Source organism: Quercus robur, chromosome 6 (genome assembly GCF_932294415.1).
Source record: "Quercus robur chromosome 6, dhQueRobu3.1, whole genome shotgun sequence".
NCBI lineage: Eukaryota > Viridiplantae > Streptophyta > Magnoliopsida > Fagales > Fagaceae > Quercus > Quercus robur.
In genome coordinates, this window is record NC_065539.1 from 17328936 (window position 1) to 17348280 (window position 19345).

At 33.1% G+C, this 19345-nt stretch overlaps 1 protein-coding gene across 1 annotated transcript; it reads right to left on the reverse strand.

Moving 5' to 3' along the window:
* Positions 1-13172: 13172 nt before the first annotated feature.
* On the reverse strand, positions 13173-15103 carry LOC126733036 (olee1-like protein). Its single transcript, XM_050436153.1, has 2 exons — positions 14042-15103; positions 13173-13732 (listed from the first exon to the last, which is right to left on the reverse strand). Exons 1-2 carry the CDS (start codon positions 14193-14195, stop codon positions 13386-13388), a joined length of 501 nt encoding a protein of 166 aa, XP_050292110.1. The 5' UTR covers positions 14196-15103; the 3' UTR covers positions 13173-13385.
* Positions 15104-19345: the final 4242 nt, after the last annotated feature.

Below are 19345 nucleotides of genomic sequence, written 5' to 3' on the forward strand. Positions count from 1 at the left end.
ACCGTTACTATCCTTTTTGGGGGGGTTTTATAAAAGTCAAATATGCAAAAAGGTCCTTTCGCTTTGGGTGAATTTTAAGCGCATCCCCTGATGTTTCAATTTACTGCCATTTGAGTATTGACACGTAGGATTTTTAATTTATTTTCTTTTTATATTTTTTGGTGTTATAATTAAAAGACCCATAAGATTTTTTTTTTTTTAATATTCTTTTTTTACAAACAATGGAATCTAGATTTCTTTGAATATATGATTATTTCTTCGCATATATACAGTCTTATGTTCCACACACACTAGATTATTATATTGAGTCTCTTAAGAGTGATTCCAAAATGTTGACAAGAGTTTTCAAACCTAGGATCTCATTGATACCATAAAGTTTTAAGAACTACTAAGTTAACCCCTTAGGGTTAGCCATAAGATTTTTTGAAGGAGAATACATATCAATTTTTTTTAAAGGAAAAACCCAAGGGATTTGAGGTATGGTGAAATTTCTCTCACTTAAAAAAAATCATTTTGTTTTTTAAAAAATATTCATCTTATTTTAGATTAACATTTAGTAAAAGTATTATCTCTTTTTGTTTTCTCTTTCTTCTTATTTTTCTTCACTTTCTTCTTACTATTCCAATTCACTCCCCCTTAACCATCTCATGCAAACTTGCCAATCCCCACTCACCAATAGCAACCATACACACATACATCAATATAGATCCAACCTATTTTGAGCCCAAATCACTGGTAGGGGTGGTACTTTATCTTGGTGGGTTATGTTTGTGTTATGTTGATATAGAAGTATTCGATTACATAGGTTAACCTAAATCAACCCATTTAATAATCATAACACTACTTGTTTTATTAAGAAAATTTACACAACACGACTTATTTCAAACCGTTTAAAAAAAATGTATATATATGCATGTGTGTGTATGCATGTATGTATATATATTTTTGACACAAGATGATTAACATATCTTATACTAAGTAAGCACGTCAAGTATGATAATTGATAGTAACAAATAAATTCCCAATTTCATAATAGCATTAATTAAATTATAAAGGTAATGTAGTGTATTTAATTTCTTAATGGTTACGAATTAGTTTCAATAAAATTGTCTACTTCTTTTTTTCCCAAGACCCTAGACTGCCATTCCAAACATGAGAAATATTGTGTTTTCTCTACCCCTAAAGCCAAAAAAAAAAAAAAAAAAAAAAAATCCTTGGTTCTCCGTCATGCTCTTCGGAGGTGGCATATCAACCATGTGTGTGAATATCATCCCACTGAAAAATGGTGACCTGTACTTAAGTATTACGAGTCCAAGTTGTCAAGTTGTATTTGATATTTGACTTCACAATCTTGGCGAGGTATTCGTAGATCGTGACCATTGGAGTAGGAACGGATGGGATGAAGGTGCATAGTTATTGCGGGGAGGGGGAGGCCAATTGAATGGTTTAGGTGAAGAGTAATGTGACTACCCTACTGAAGTTCTATCTCCATCTCTCCCTCTTTTAAGTTTTGGGGATTTGAGTTGAGAAGATGAGAAAGAGAATCAAATGTTATTTACATGAAATAAAAGAGATAGTGGAGAAGATGTTGCAACTTGCAAGATTTATTTGCAAAAAAAGTTAAGTTAAATGAACATTAATCTTGTTAGGGACACGATTTTCTTCACATCACTTTAACATAATCTTACCACAATGGCACATCATATGATTTTTGTTTATGCATTATTTACAACATGCATACTTGAATGATTATGAAAAATATTAGTGAATTTTTCTAGGTCACTTGACTTTATTCATATCATCCATGTATGGATAATATTAGTTTGTGGTCCTAGATTTTCATATAATTATATTTCCTTTTGTTTTTAAGGTTTATATATATATATATATATATATATATATATCAATCGAATTTTCATACCATCCTGGTTGAAAACACTCTCAAGATAAGTTTTGTTGTGCCTTCTTTCTTATTGCCCATGCTTCATATAAACAGGGACGGAGCTATTCTTGGACCTGGGGGGCAGTGGACCCCCCCAGATTTTCAAAAAAAAAATTTAGTATATATATTGTGGAGCCCAATAATTTGTGGGCCAGGTCCATTTATTTGTTGGGGCCCAAAGGCCCAAGCCGAGGAAGGTTATGGCCTAGACTCGGTAACATAAGTACAAAATAGCCTTGGGATACAGCCGAGGACGATTCAGTCCTCGGCATGTCCGAGATCTCACAAGAAGAAAGGGCAAAAATGGTATAGAAACAACTTGGGAAAAAATCTAAAATATCTGTGCCAATAGAAAAGGGTATGCTGGAAAGTATAACGACTAGGGAAAGCTGCCCTTACTGCCATTCAATACTCTGCACCTGACAGAGCCATACTCTCCAGCTTTTACAACCACCCCCAACCACTCTGGGTATGGGCTGATGGGACAAGTATCAGTCTTGGAATGTCGATCCTACACGTGGACGAAGGATAAAAAGACACAGGCTAGTATAAAAGGAAAAGAAAGCAATTCAAAGAAGGCTGGCTGGGAAAAATGGCCAAAAACTAGAGCCTCCCAGCCCGCCTCCAGGAGAAAGACTCCTAAGGCGAAAACTACGTAATTATGTATGAACACCATGAGAAAACCGCCGTCTGGTGACTGAGGCTTAGCCTTTCAAACCCACGCTCTACAAATGATATTGTTTGGGCCTTTTTACGCGCGAGCCCAACACTGTTACAGTTCATTACGAATCGTGCCCTTACATATATAATATATTATTTTTAGCAATTTGTTTCAATAAAATTACACTTTGCCCCCTTAATAATATTATTGGTATTTTTAAATGCTATAAAAAAAATATTAGCCCACCAATAAAAATTAAGCCCAAACAACACCAAAAAAGAAAAAAAAAAAATCAGAGCCGGTTCTAATTAGATATCTACCTAGCCTAGAAGTAGGAAACACCTAACTTACCTCACACGTATGATAAAAGGGAAAAAAAAGAAGGGGATTTCTAAACCATTCCAAAAAAAAAAAAAAAAAAAAAAAAAAAAAAAAAAAAAAAACCCTAACTTACGGCACATAGAGGAGAGGAAATCGGCAGCGGCAGAAGCAAAGGTAGTCAGCCAGTCAGCGATAGGGACGCAGAGCGGCTAGGGCCTGGGTGCCAGGACGGAGAGACCTGAGACTCAAAACTCAAAAGACATATTATAGAAAGAGTTAAAAGAGAGGTAAATAAAAACTGAACCAAGACCCATCTTTCATCTTTGTCTTTAGCCTTCTTTTATAATTTAAAAAGTTACATCTGATCTGACAAACACAACTAAACACGCAACAGTCAAGAAGCCATTAATATTTTGTAATTTTTTTTGGTTGTAGTTTTGTCTTTTAGCAAGAGTGAATAACTTGTGTTTTGTGATTTTTTTTTTGTAGTTTTGTTTTTAGTGTTTTTGTCTTTTAGTTAGTGTCTTTTAAAACATTAAAGTTGGATAAATAATTAAAGAGATTATTTGTAACTTTAAAATTTATTGGTTAATTGTTGAATGTTTGTGTGCATAGTATTTGTCTATTGTGTGTAATGATTGAGCAAAATTCTCAAAAAAAATTTCAAAAGATTGATATGAGTTCGTTGCAATTAGAACTTGATCTTGGATTGCGTAGACAAATAATTTTGTGTATTTTTCTTTGTTGATGATTTATTAAATGAATGTTTATTTGGAGTTTCAATTTTTTTTTTTTTTTTATACTTCTGCCCCCCCTAACTCTAAGTCCTGGCTCCATCCTTGCATATAAATATTTTCATATCCGACTCTAAACTATGTTTAGACGTGTATGCAACATTCAGCAAAATTGCATGGTTGGTTATATATTCTGAAAGGAGTGCTCTTTTGCAAGTAGGTGATTGTGAAAGATGGCCACTCTAAAAGGATTGGCAACATTCTATTCTCTATAACTAATAAGATGAAAAATTATTAATATCAATGGCCAAGTCAGGATTTTGGTTTAGGGGTATGATTAGAAGAAAACATTTTAAAAAAAAATTAACCAAAATAAAAATACTAATCTATATTAACAACAAAATAAATAAACAATTATAAACAACTATAAGTGTTGTCATACAAAAACTAATATAAATGTAAACTAGAGTTAGACATCTAAGTTAATAAGTTGCAAATCAATTTGAAAATATTAAGATTATAGCAATTTACTTGCAAAGTTGTATACATGTCTCACTATCTTGATTGTTTTTAAAAATATAGGCAAAATTCAACTTTCTATCTATTTTTCAAAGTATTTAAAATTTGGATTCATAACAAAAACCCACAGTTTGAAACTAAAATGTCAAGAAATTGAGGAAAAGGAAAAAAAAATTGTGTAAAATATAGGATTATCAATTGAAATATTATAAAAAACACTAAAATGCATTATTATTATTATTATTGTAGGGGCAAAGACTCCAAATCATGTAATGGGTCTTAGGCCCCACCCAGGACGATTAGCAATGTCCGAGGAGAGGAAATGATTGCTAAAGGGATTTCCAACTTAGCTCTCGTAGACAAGGGGCATTTGGAGGACGGTTTGAGGAAGAATGCCTCCTTGAACGTGATGAATATAGCTCAAACATGCACTCTGACAATTAGAAGGACCCCCCCAATAGGCATTAGCAATAGGGACGCGCCCCACAAACCCCCAGGGAAGAAGGAAACGCAAAATTTCCAAGGAGAGGCTGCTGTTACCGCATTAAATGCATTGCAGCTACTTTTCTGGCCGTATTAATGTAGAAAGGACCTGTAAACAGTGCTGCCTTACCCACCACAACTCACAGAAGGCTAAAAGGGGGTGTCCGATGGGACAAGCACTCAAGTAAGGATCCAGATGATCGACAAGTGTAGGACCAAGACGGCTTCAAGAAGACTATATAAAATGGGGAGTCGCCATGAGGAAGGGGACGGAGAAAAAAGAAAGAAAATACTGTAGCAGTATAAACGGCCATAATATTCAAACAGAGATCAATATATATTCATTTACCCTCCTCAGACTGAAAATCTATGGACATTAACATGTTTTATTTGTGTTTAATCATTGTATAGCCCAATACTAACCGTTGTCCGACTCGCTAAGACCTAGTTCTACGGCCCACTCTCTACAAATTCATTGTTTCTGGGCTCCTTAGACCAAGACCCCATACCTCTTGGGCTTGGGCTCCGAATTGTGACCCTACAATTATTATTATTACTATTATGTTAAGTTTAAGTGCCTGAATAATTAAAAGCTAACAGCCAAGACAAGTCAAAGTTATTGGTGTGTGTTGTTGAGCCTATGGGAAAATTTTCCCTTTATTTTCGCTTGTATCAAGAAGTTTTTTTCCTATTTTGTGTTTTCCTTTTCTGCATTGAGTTATTGTGCATTAGGTAAACTTGCCATTTTTTCTTTATTTTAGCAGGGTCTGGAAGCCTTTTTTTCCTCTTTTGTTTATTTTCCTGCATCAAGGAGGGTAAAGCATTTAAGAGATTCATAATAGTAGTACATATGAAATATTTTAGGAGTAGGGGGGCAATTTACCCCCATTCCCCCCCCCCCCCCCCGGTCCACCCTTGGTACTTAGGCCCGACCCCAACAATGTTGAAATCCTATTGGATTAGTGTTATTAGTGTTCTAAAGTTTTTAGCATATGGTCCATAAATAATAACTAGCCTCATCACAAGCACTTCAGGCATGAGATGAAGCTTTTTATTTGGGTTTACCATGTTGTACTCATGGTAGTTTTATTTTAAGTAGAAATTGTATTAAGTACTTGACTACAAATGTAAGAGAAATGTGGAGGTGGAAAAAAAAACAATTTAGTGATAAAAAAAATGGTACGTTTATGGGGGAAAAAGTTTTATTTTATTTTTTATTTTTTAAAAGAAGTTGTATTAGTACATGACAACTAACGTTAGAGAGAAATATGGAGGTGGGAAAAAAAACTATTTTTTTTTTTAATTTAGCTAAAAATTATGAGTTTTAAAATTACTAATTTTACATGTCGAACCCTATGATTTAATCCTTAGAAACAGATAAATTTGAAAGTATTTTGGGAATCTAAATTAAAGATCCCAAACAGGGAAAGCCCCTTAATTAAATAGTAGTATAGATAAATTTTAATTGATGAAGATAGGTTTTTTCATTTGCTGGTGGGAGTTGACAAAACCAGTCGATTGGATTTTTCTGTCTCTCTCACTCTCTTTTTGTCGCATTCCACTCCCTCGCTAAATCTTTACAACCTGCACTGAACCAAACACAATAAAACTGTTCACAATCTTGATCAACCACATGTTAGTAATGGTAAAGGTTTACCTATTTTGATGTCGCGGAAGTCTGAAGAAAACATACACAATGCTCTCTTGATGGAACAAAAACTAAACTATTAGCTTGTGAATCCACGAGAGGTTTTCTCTGAATCCACAAGGAGATAAACTAGAATCCATGCTTGCTCACTCCCAAGTGCAGGAGATCGTAGCAATATAATTCTCGGAGTACCGAGGTCGAACCACAAGGAGCAGGGTAAATTCAAAGACAATATAATTAAATAACAATTTGGGTGAATAAGAAAAATAGTTTTGCTTGGTGATTGTTAACAAGAATAATAATAATAACTGATTTAAATCAATAATGTAAATACTAGGGTATCAGGGTGTTTCCCTATTTCGATATGAGATTCTTTGTAATCTAGGAAAATATCTATTTCACAATTGATTGTTCTTATATAATTAAAAACTTATGATTCGGTTGAACTGAGACAATTCAAGAACGCATGATAACCTCGATTGATAATGCGGTTAGAAAAGTTTTCAGAAAAACCCATTCACTTTAAATCATGATTTCTATTTGAAACTATTAGAAATTCATCTAAACAATAAGAAAAACATGATTGAACTTATTGAAAGTATGGAAGAACTAATACATCAAAAGAAATCTAATTGAATGATCAAATATGTTGTAGATAAAATCCTAGAAAGAATCACATTGAATATTCATACCGTATAGAAGAAACATAACCCCTAGCCCTAACAAAGAGTTTAGGCTGCCATTAGAGAAAGAAAAATACAAGGTTTGCTCTCTGAAATTCGCTCTACACAGCCTCCCTCCAAAACCCTAATGTCTAAGTGTCCAAAGAAAATAAAACATTTACTATTTTAATTTCGGTCCAGGTTTACAGTGGTAACTTGTGAGTTAATTTCGGCCTTCAAAAATTGATAATTTCGAAAAACTCAAAAATGAAAAGTTGTAGATATTTAAGTCACGGTTCCAACCCATCTGGCCTTGTGTCAATTGGATTTTTGAGGAGAGAGATACGCCCAAAATACTGATCAGTGCTCAAATTAGATTTTTCCTTTTCAGATTCTGCTTCTTTGATTTCTTTCCTTATTTGAAACTTCCAATCATGGTAGACGATCCAAGCACTCCAGCTGCACCTCCTTAGACATTTAAGCATGGTCCTTTAGCTCCACTTTAATTCTAGTTTGGCCTCCATTTTCTCACAAATTCTTGTAAACTCATTTTTCTCATATAATTTCTTGAAAGTAGAAAATTACACACAATGAATAGCATTTTATTCAAGAAATTATGTAAAGATAAATAATAGTGACTAATACAAATCATGACTTAATTATACAAATTAAGCATAATAATAAGGAGATAACGCTCATATAAATATATAACAAGTATATATTTTAAGGCGTTATCAATCCACTAGAGAATGAATTTAACAAAAGTCTATGTTTATTGATATAAATTTGATTTGCCTCTAACGGCTACAAAACATATAAATACTGAAAGAAAAAAAAGTCTGAAATCCTAATTCACACTAATTACATGGTTAGATGACAAAATACCGAAATTTACCAAAAATGGCAAAATTGAGTTAAATGCAGAATCATAAACTACTGACCTTGAGGGTCATCTCAAAACAAGCAGGACCTTATTTTGACTTTTAAGCAAAAAGTTATTAAGGTAACAAAAATTATTATAAACGGCAAAATTGCAGTTTTCGAGGCCTAAATGAAAGAATCCATCATTTTCAGGAGGTACCTCATGGCAAAGTTATGACTATTGCTCAGAAGGCCATTTCGTTTCAGCCTGCCAAATTACATGTGATTTCGACTTCGAGACTCATGATTTCTACTAGTGCCTTTTTGCCTTACACGATAATTTCAGGTGCACGTGAGAGTCTAGGAAGGCCATGGCGGTTTTGTTCTATATCATATTTCTCACATTTGCTTGACCTCTTTCCTTAACCCTTCTTCGTCATTTCAGTTATTTAATGTTCTACATGTACTCTCCATCGCTAAATCTTTACATTTTGTTTATGGCTTTAACAAATATAATGGTATCTTCTTTCAATTTATCCCTCACGTTTTCCTAGCAAGTATCAGGTCACCAAGAGGGTGTTGCTTCAAATTAAAGGGAAAATGACTCTGATCTCTACAAGCTTCCTTCTTCCTCAACCACCTCTCTCAGTTTGAAACTTTGAATATCATCTCACTGAAGTAGAGAACTCTACATCCTGAGATCACAGACTTGGCTATCATCATCATCATGCTCTTCACATTAAAGTTTGGTCTTATGGGAACCTTTTCTTATATATATCCTCAACTGATGGCCATTGTTATTTCATGGAATCTTTTTGGGTTATTTATTCAAAATTTCTTTGGTATTATCCTCTGTCTTAAAAATATGATGATTTTAATGTCTTTCTCTAATCTAAATATTTGCTTAAACCATAATTTTAATGTATTTCTCCAAGTTGAAACTCTTCTCCTATGAACCTTCAACTTGAACTCTCTCCTGTGAACCTTTAACTTGAGGGACGCATAAGATAATGTTGTGATTAAAAGTTTGTATTTTTATTTTTTATTAATGCTTACAACAAGTGGGAGTATAAGGATTGTTCTTCTTTATGAGAGAACCAGGAAATATGATATGAGTGAGATACACTGTTCTTGGCTTGTATTTGGAATTGTTGATTTGCTGAGATTTATCTTATCTTGTGCCTACAATTATAGATATATACAATATTCATGAATACTCTTCGATGCTTTGTTGTTGCTTGCAAGTAATAAACATGAACAAAATATCTTAGATTCCTAAAAGAGAGAAATAAACCATTTTCTAGTACATTAAACTTGGAATAGAGTATATTAAGTATTGACACCCTCATATTCTTAGTCTATAAACCTCATATTTCGATCCCGATCAAAAAAAAAAAACTCATATTTCGATCCACCCATGATGGTATTAGAATTGAGATCAATCTCCAAACCAATCCCGAAAATTTCTACTATAAATTAAATTAAAAAAGCCTCAACTTTATTAATATGCAAACAATGAAACACAGTCTTCAATTATTCCTATAAAATGGAAAATTAGTAAAAACCCTCTCTACTACAAGTCGTTAATATTACTAGATTTCATCACACTCTCTCCTAAGCTAAAATCCCATTGTTGTAAGACCTCACCTTCTTCTGAAATCTAGCATTCACTGGTTTCGTCGTGGTATAAATACTAACAAGAGACCGATACCTTCTCTTCTTCGGACGATACACCTCTTTGTCTTCTTTCCCGAAAATCTCTTCAATCAAAGCCGAGGTTATTTCACTTTGACTCTGATCATCATCTGAGTCCCTCTTGCTGCATCTTTTTTCATCGTTGTTGCTATCTTCGTCGCTAAGTTGCATGAGTTGCTGGGCCGCAGCCATGTCTAACTCAGTTAGACCCTTCTGGGGATTGGTTTTACTTGTAGTAGATAAAAATTCAGCCATTGCCAAATGCTGAAGGTATCTCACAAATTCACAACAAAAGACTTGTTCAACTCTCTTTGTGTGTGTTTATCTATGTTGCTTATCTCATATGGTTTTGGAAGAGTTTTTTTTTCCTTTAAAAGGGTTTGGCGTAGAGCGCGTTTGAGGGTACGTGTTGTTTGAGTTTTGAGAGAGAAAGAGAGAGGAAAAAGAAAGTGCAGCGTTTTTTCTTTTCATCTTTTTTGAGAAAAAGAAAGTGCAACGTTGGTTCCATGAAGATGAGTGGAAGATGTAAATATATTTAGGCAGAGTTTGGATTCAACTTTTTTGCGTTTGCGTTTGCGTTTTTGTGTCTTTTTTTTTTTTTTTTTTTCTTCTGCCGTTGTTTTTGACTTTTCAGCCTATTTACTGTACACTTTTCATCAAACTCAGGTACTGTTCACAACAAAATAAGCCGTGAAATGCACACCAGTGGGTCCTATATACTGTTCACGGACCCACAAACTTCACTTTTCAACAACTTTTTCATTAAAAATGGGTCCCACGATACTATTCACACATTTAAAAATTATTTTGCTACAGTGTTTTCAGTTTTCAGTTTTCAGTTTCAGCAAAATAAGTTCTATCCAAACAGACCCTTATATTGTGCTTTATTAATTTATTTCATTATCATAAATTTCATAGTCTCATTCTATATTTTATTACATTATTAAAAAGTATTATAATCCGTTGGATTCATTAATTATTACATCATTGACTTCTTTTGGGATTTTGATGATGAATCCAACTGCTACAATGTGTTGTCATTGTTGGTAGTGATATCTTGGTTTTCTTATACATGATATTTTCATATTTGACAATTTGATCTTGTGGCCCATCATGTACATACTTTGCCTCATAAACCAAGGGTCCCACCAGATATATGTATAAAATTATATATATATATATATATGATTTGGCTTCAAGTTACGCATGATATATGTAACTCTAAGTAATATTACACCACTTAATAACTTGTTAATAAATATATATTTTAAAAATTCCACCGCTGGATTACATGTTCTATATATTCTAAACATGCGTGTCAATTTTCATACCAATAAGATATTATTTAGCATTCGATCAATAAGTTCATCTTTTATATATTATTTTAAACTACAAAAATTTGAATTTATATAATTAATAAATGACATGACTATTGATATTTGATTACCTTGAAATTTTGCAAGCATGAAGAATATATAAATATAATGTAATCTAACGGTCGATTTGTCAAAATTAATATCCAATTAAAAAATATTGATTGGTGTAACATTACTTAGAGCTACACCAAATATAACTTGAACCCAATCCTATATATATATATATATATATTATATCTTAGATAAAACAAAATTTGTGACCTAAGAAAAATATATATTTTTAAATTAATTAATTAACCTTTTAACTCAATAAAGTTCCATCTTATGTTTCTTTCATCGTATTAAAATAATTTATAATTGAGTATGAACTAAAATTTTTAACCATTTCTTTTACATCTTCAAGCCATTTTACGGGTTCAATATAGTTGGAACAGAAGATTGAGCAGTAGTTAAGATTGTCTTTATAAATTAGTTATATAACAAATTTATTAGGATAAAAAATTTGGAGTAGCAAAGTCTAAACTACTGTTTAGATGTAATAAAAAAACAAATAATAAAAAAATTGTTTGTCTTTTTTTTTTTTTTGGATACCATTCATAAAAATAAAATTTAAAACTGGCCATCAAATTTTAAACTTTGAGAGAGCTCAAAGCATGTCTAAAATTTGAAGGGGCAGATAAACAAATTTTTATACTTGCAGTTTAATTAGGGACTTTAATGAAAATTTTAAAAAGCTAGGGGGGCCATGGCCCCTCCTTCCCCAACATATATAGCTCCACCACCGACCAATATGATGATGTATATATGTTAAAAAAAATATATATCAATATGTATATATGTGTGCGTATATATGTATGTATATATAAAAGCAATCTAATATATAATTTATGGTGGAAAAATACAATTTATCTTATTTTTTTATTAAAAAAAACGAGTAAATAAAACCAGAAGTTTTTAGAAGGAAAAATTGTGACGGAAAATTTGTAATTTATAGTAATTAGTAAGCTTTCGTAAAAATTAGAAAGAATTTACTTGTGAAATTTAAAATGATCACATACAGATAACATTGATGTGAAGAGGAATGGCAAAGAAATCATGGCAAGAGCCATGCTAAGAAACAGAGTGGTCTGCTTGATGTTTGATTGCGTTGTTGCTTTTGCACTTATGAGTAGGGAGTGAAAAGTTCGGGTTTTTTTAAGCCCAAAAAACGTTCACTTAATACAAATTTTAGTTTTTTTTTTTTTTTTTACAAGAGATTTCTGCTGTATACTTGCTTTGCATGCAAACTACAAACCATGGGATATCAGAGTCGCAATAAAGATGTAAGCTTTTAAAATTTAGGATATGTTTGGTACACTGAATGAGAATTATGACAGAAATTGTAATCTTTATTATTAGTAATAAAATGTGTTATAATGTAATAACTAAACATATTCATTAGTTTGGTTGTGAGTTATAATATTAGAATGAAACTTAACATTTATTTTAAGAAATATCTTACTTATATAATTATATCTTCTTAAAAATTGTTATTTTTAAATTTAAGAGAGATATGTGTTATTTTTTATGATTTTTATTTTTATACTTGTTAGATGTATATAGAAAGTTTTTTTATTTGAAAATATATTAAATTTTAAAATTATTGCACTTATTAAGGAATAACTAATATAATCTTTTAAAGATAAATAGTTATTACAGTCTACCAAACATGCCCTAAGGTATATTTGGTGGACTGTAATAGGTACTGTAATGTAACAGTTATTCTTATAGTTTAACTATTCAGTGATTTCATTCTCAAAAAAAAAAAAAAAAAAAAAAAAACCTATTCAATGGTTTGGTTATGTTTTTGTTATAGGGAATAATCATTTTTAATAAATAGCTATTCTTTAAAATGAAGAATTACTGTTAATTCATCTTTAAAAATGTTGTAATAGTTATTCCTTAATAGGTGTATTAATTTCTAAAATTAATATATTTTTAAATAAACAAACTTTCCATATACACATAACAACTATGAAAATAAAAAATCATTAAAAATAACTAATATTTCTTTCAAATTTAAAAAATATTATTTTTTAGGAAATAAAATTATATAAGTAAGATAATTCCTAGAATATATTTTAAGTTTTATTCTAGTGTTACAATTTAAACAATTTGATTTAAACATTTCATTATCTTCAAGGTTCTATTTTTGTGTTGTCATCAAACAAATAAATAGTAATAAATATTACATTACAATATCTTGTATTCCTTTTAATATATATTTATTTTCTCATGTAATCACTATTACAGTCTATCAAACGCGCCTTTAGTAACATAGAAGAAATCGTTGAGCGCAATTTGGCCATTGATGGTATTATATCCCAAACAAACCCTATATATAAGAATTACTCACAATACCTATGACTATTAGTACATACATAACATTCTCACAGTACTTCTTTAAAAAAAAAAAATTATTCAGTAACAAATTAAAGGGATTTCTATTGTTGGATATCAGCAGGGACGAGCTCAATTTCTTTAAGGACTGCATCGCACTGGGGAAGACGTTCCTTCCTCAAGAAACCAAGAGGATTGGGAAGGCGTACCGGGCTTGAAATGCCATTGTTGACTGTGAGGCTGACCCTAGCACTCCTCTTGAGGAAAGGATCCTTGCTCAACTCGTTGCAGTTAGGATCAGAGCTCTTAACCAGGGCTACTTCACAAATCTCTTCTTCATGATTTCCGTCCACCAGAAGTTGGTAGCTTCCCGACGCGTCAGTCACAGCCTCATTGCTGTATATTACGCTGCCGCCTTCACGGTCCCTGCACTCTATGCGTACTCTTGCATCTACATCAACATTCAACAGCACGTAGTTACATAATCTCAATAATTCGTTGAAGTCTAAACCAATTTTGTTACTTGAAAATAGCCTAAAATTAACTTGACAATTAATGACTGGTACTACATCAACAATACAATAAAACCAATAAACGAAAGAACTTATATAAATTTATATCGTACTAACTACTAACACACAAAATGTAGTAAATTTTGTACACATTTGCAAAAGGAAAAAGTGTACACTATATAATACGATGTAAACTAAGAATTTTACTAGTTAGTGTTTTAAGAAACTGATAATGAAGTAATATTTACCTTTCATGTACGTACTGATCCTTGTTACAAACTGGATACGGCAGGTGTCACAGTAAACCTTGCCCTCCACAAAGAAGCGGTCTTCGCAGTAAGCGAAACCAAGGAGGGACAAGAAGCAAAGGGCAGACGCCTGGATAATAATAGACTTTGCCATTGGTACTGCTTGCTCCTTTTCTTTTCTTTTCTTTTTTTGTTTAGATGGAGATTTGATTCAGAGGACTAGGTTCAAAGAAAATGGATCTCATTTATAAAGGAAAAAGATTATGTTATTTTTTGGGAATTTGATAAAGCCTCCTTGTCGGCCGTAATAGTTTTTGAGGTTGTTATTTTTCACTTAAGTTAAATGCGGTTGAAAAACTATTTGACCCAGTCTTCTGTTCCTTTAATCTCTCTTTGTCTTGAAAATTAAGTTCCTCCATTTTAGCTATAAAAAAATTACAATTAAATATTGACTATTGAATGTCAATAATACTGCTAAGAATAGGTAATACTTCCATCCAAATTATTTGCTGCGTATTGGTAGGATTGACCAAAATAAATATTACTCCATGTCCACATTCTGCCTACCTGCTTTTCACTTTATTTCTAAAGCATTGAGTTCAAAGAGGAAAAATTCCGTGGAGGTGTTCAAGAAAATTCATCCATGTTGGCTTCTTTCTTTTCTTTTCTTTTTTTGATAATGGCTTCTTTCTTCCCCTTCCATTATCTTCATTTTCCCAACCTATTTCTCAACGGATCTAAATGCCCTTCTCTAGAATCTTCCTCGTAGCATGAGCATCATAGAGAGAGATGGAATTGCTCATGAAAAAAGAAAAAGAAAGACGCCTAAAAAGATAAATAGGAAGAAATTGAACATATTAAAAGACAATGTACCCTCTGTTATATTGGTTGATGTGTGTAAATATATATATAAGACTTCGATGAAATTTTCAATTAACGCCGTTATATATCATTCGTGTGACCATTCCTTCTAAATTTGATAGGATGACTTGTAGCAAACCATCTCAGGCCCCCCGGCAAAAAATGATATTTCTCTTTGAAATCTCAATTGACGCACTGTATTTGTTAAATAAAAGTATGAACTAAAAAAAAAAAAAAACATAATTGCCTTACTTGTCTATCTTGAATTTGTGGTTGCACCGTTGCGTAATGCATATGACATATGGAGACCACCATTTGCTCTCACTGGAAATTTCTTTAGGACAATGGAATTGATAATATGGTTTTCCAGAAACCTTCGCCTTTATACATATTCAACTCCACCTACAGTCTTATATTCAGACCTCTCTCTTGATCTCTCTTTACGATTAAGGATTCTCACAATAGGACTGTTATTAGGGGCGGCTATTCGTGTTTGTGGATCAGGCTCGTGTTGTATCGAGCCATAAGTATTTGGCTACATGGGTTGACTTGAACTCGATATATTTAGTAAACGTGTCAAGAACACTCAACCCAAACACGACATGTTTATTAAACAAGTCGACTTGACCCAACATATTTAACTCATTTAATTAACAAGTCATATAAAAGTCAATACAAATAACCCGTTTAATAATCTATTTGATTAATAAGTCATACCTAATCTATATAATTTTTATCAATTCTCATATATCTAAAATTAAAATACAATTACAACTATAAATATAGTAATAAACATATAAAAAAAATCATAAATTAAGCAATAATTTTAAAATAACTAATAATTTTATAAGCTAAAACCTAAACGAGTCAGACAAGTTCACAAGTTGAACATAAACATAACCTGTTTATTAAACAGGTTAGCCGTGTCAACCTGAATATGACCCGAACTTGTTTAGCCTCATCCTATGACCTATTTATAAATAGGTTAGTCGTGTCGGGTTTGTGGGTCTTGTCAGATTTTGTCATCCTTAGCTGTTATGCTCACTACTAATCTTGTTGAAAGAATGAAATATAACGCAGGTATATCTTTTTTATCAGAGGTTGAATCGATCATCAAAAGAAAAATCAGGATTAAAATTAGGATACATCCTAAGAAAATATCTTTATTCATTTTACTTACAATAGGTGATATATAAACAAGAAATAACCAAAATAAGTTGATGAGGATAAAAGATGAGCTAGCCACGCGGAGCATAAAACTAACGGATTTTTGGTACAATCCTTCAGACACAAGCAGACGATGGTGTTATGGCTGACGGTCATAGGTCAGCAGGCTCCAAGGCTGACGGTACTACCAGACCGACGCCCAAAAAGCTGAAGGAAGTAAATTGAAGCTGACGAACCGAACATAAGTTTACTTGCTACCCACGTTACGTATAAGGAATTATCTTGCTACCCACGCTAGATAAAATTCAAGGGATCCCTATAAGGAAAAGATCCTGTAAAATACGCCTAAGAAGACTCCTATAAGGAAAAAGACTTCTACTCTAAGGAAAAGAGGGGCAACCCTCGCTACTATAAAAACCCAAGCACACTCACAAACCAAGGTATGCATAATTTACCCTCTCTAGCACTCTAGAGCAGTGAGAATAGTTCTAACTTAACTTTCGGAGGGTGTTTGGCCGGTACCACACTGGTACTCTCTGCTAGGTCCTTTCTTTTCGTTGTGCAGGTGCCATAGACGACCCGCGAGGACCGTGTGACTCACTGGTGGTGTTTTCGGCATCATCATAAGTCATGCTTTTTTTTTTTTGAGAGAGTTTCAACCTATGGTGTCCGCTTCTAATGATAACTCATTATCATCAGACCAAAACACCAATCAGTTTTTGGTGTAGGCGGGGATTGAACCCCAGATCTCTTATACAGCCATCAAAAACTTTACCAGTTGAGCTAACTGAAACCCACCCAAAATAAGTCATGCTTAAACAAGTTTTACAACACAAAAACTTGCTATATTAATTTCACACTTGCTTCCCAAAGTTTATTTCACTTATATCTCAACTCTGTTGAGCATTAAAGGACTCAGTACATCATTAATGACAAACATATTAATTAAGATATGAGAAGTTTCATTGAAAAAGAAGAAGAAGAAGATATTTTCATATGCAATAAGTCACTTTTTACACACAAATCTATAGAGAGAGATTACAATTTGAAGTCAACACTGGGGTCAAGAGGAACAAGAACTTTGATTTTGCATAATTTGGAAGGTTGTTTTGCTCTATCAAGTATAATATGAAATGCTTTTGCAGCATTTTTGAAACATTCACACAAAGCTTTGCGTATGTGCACCTTCACAACATGCATGGCTTAGGTCATTTTTGTTAAAGCCTCCTTGAATGCTATGTCATTTAAAGGACTTGCACTTGCATTTAGGACCAAAATCACCGACCCAAGAAGGGCTTGTTTGGTTAGTTTTTTGTCATCACTCAGTTTTCATCACTCATCACTCATCACTTATCACTTAAAATACCCCAACTTCCACACCCCACCCGTTTGGCACCATCACTCAAATTTTTCAACTGTTTGTGGGCCCCATACCTGTAACTTGGTGCAACTTTTACCTTTTTTTTTTTTTCCCCTTCAACCCCAATACCTAAACTCACCAAACATTAAAAAAAAAAAAAAAAAAAAAAAAAAAAAAAAAAAAAAAACCAAAAACCCGAACCCAATGAAAGAAGAAGAAAGAAAAAAAAGCCAAAAACCTGAACCCAGTGAAAGAAGAAGAAAAAGAAAAAAAAAGCCAGAAACCCAAACCCAATGAAAGAAGAAGAAAAAAAAAAAGCTAGAAACTCGAACCCAGTGAAAGAAGAAGAAGAAGAAGCCACCTAGTGTGAAAGGGGAAAAAAAAATGATGAAGAAACCAAACTCACCAAACCCAATGAAAAAAAATGGTCAAAAGTTGCGGCTGACTCTGACCATGGGACCTAGTATATAGTTTTAATTACGAAAATGCCATTAAAAATAGAGTTATGGAAACCGAAAACACCTTTAGGTGTTTTTGGTTTCCATAACTCATCACAAAAAATCAGAGAATTGAGTGATGGAAACAATCATCCAAAACCAAGTTAAACAATCATCCATCTATGGGACCAACTTGTTTTGGATGATGGATCATGAAAACTGAGTGATATCACTTAGTTTTCATGCTATCCAAAAAAGCTCTAAATAACTCATCATTTTCTCTCCATCCTCTTTTGAATTAAAGATTAGGGTAAATTCCACTAGTATACCTTAAAGTTTAGGCTAATGCCAATTAGGACCAAGGCATTTCAAAATTGACTAGTTTGGGTCTTTAAAGACAACTTAATTCCTAACACCGTTAGCCGCTCCATTACTCATTTTTCTTTTTCTTTCACAAACCTATCTCTTCTCTCTCTCAAATCTCTCTTCTCCCTCTCATCCCTCTGTTTCTCTCTCTCCAACCGGGTCCACTTTCCTCTCTATGCTCACCCTTTCATTGTCTCTTTCTTCTTTTAGGCAATGATTGTGGTGTGTGGGTTTGGTGGTTTTGGTTGGCTATAGGTCGTGGTTATGGGTTGTCATTTGAGATGGTCGTGGGTCAGTGGTGGGTTTTGGTTTGTGGTAGGTTTTTTGGTGGTGATGGGTTTTAATGCGTGGTAGGTTTATTATGGGTTTTTGGGTTTTTTTATTTGGGTTTTGTGGTTAGTGGTAGTTTTCGATGGTGGTGGTGGGTTCGATATGGGGTGGATTTATAGTAGGGATGGTTGTGAGTTCTGATGGGTTGGTGGGTTTGCTATAGGTTTTTGTTTTTGGATTTGGATTTGGATTTTGTTTGGGTTTTGTGGTTGATGGTGGTGGTGGGTTCTAATATGGGATATATTTGCTGTAGGGGTAATTGTGGGTTCTGATTTAGTTGTGGCTATGCTATGTGTTTTTTGGATTTGGGTTTTGTCAAAAGATTTGAGTTTTGTGTTATAGGTTTGGTTAGGTTTTGGTATGGGTAAAATTGGGTTGTTAGTTGTCTGTGGTGGTGGTTGTAGCAGATGTGTGTGTGTGTGTGTGTGAGAGAGAGAGAGAGAGAGAAGTGAAGACAGAAGAGTAACAGAGAGGGACAAAAGAGGAAAGAGTCACAGAGAAGAAAGGGAAACTAATAGAGGGCTAATGGTGTTTAGGGACTGAGTTGTTTTTAGCGACCAAATTGATCAGTTTTGAAATGTCTTGAACTTGGTTGACATTAATTAGCCAAAATCTCAAGATATGGTAATGGAATTTACTCTAAAGGTTATTACTTGCTTACAAGCTACAAACTTGGCTTAGAGTATAGGTGCAAGCTCTATTTATAGATGTGTGATTGTAGACACTCCTATGTGGACATGCGACTATTATTAAAGTGAATTGGTGGATTTCATTTTATTTGAA

Excerpts from the sequence above, each read along its gene's own strand:
- LOC126733036 (XM_050436153.1), bottom strand. The coding sequence starts at position 14,195 with ATGGCAAAGTCTATTATTATCCAGGCGTCTGCCCTTTGCTTCTTGTCC. Across the intron at positions 13,733-14,041 it reads GATCAGTACGTACATGAAAG|ATGCAAGAGTACGCATAGAG; the intron begins GTAAATATTACT and ends ATGTTGATGTAG.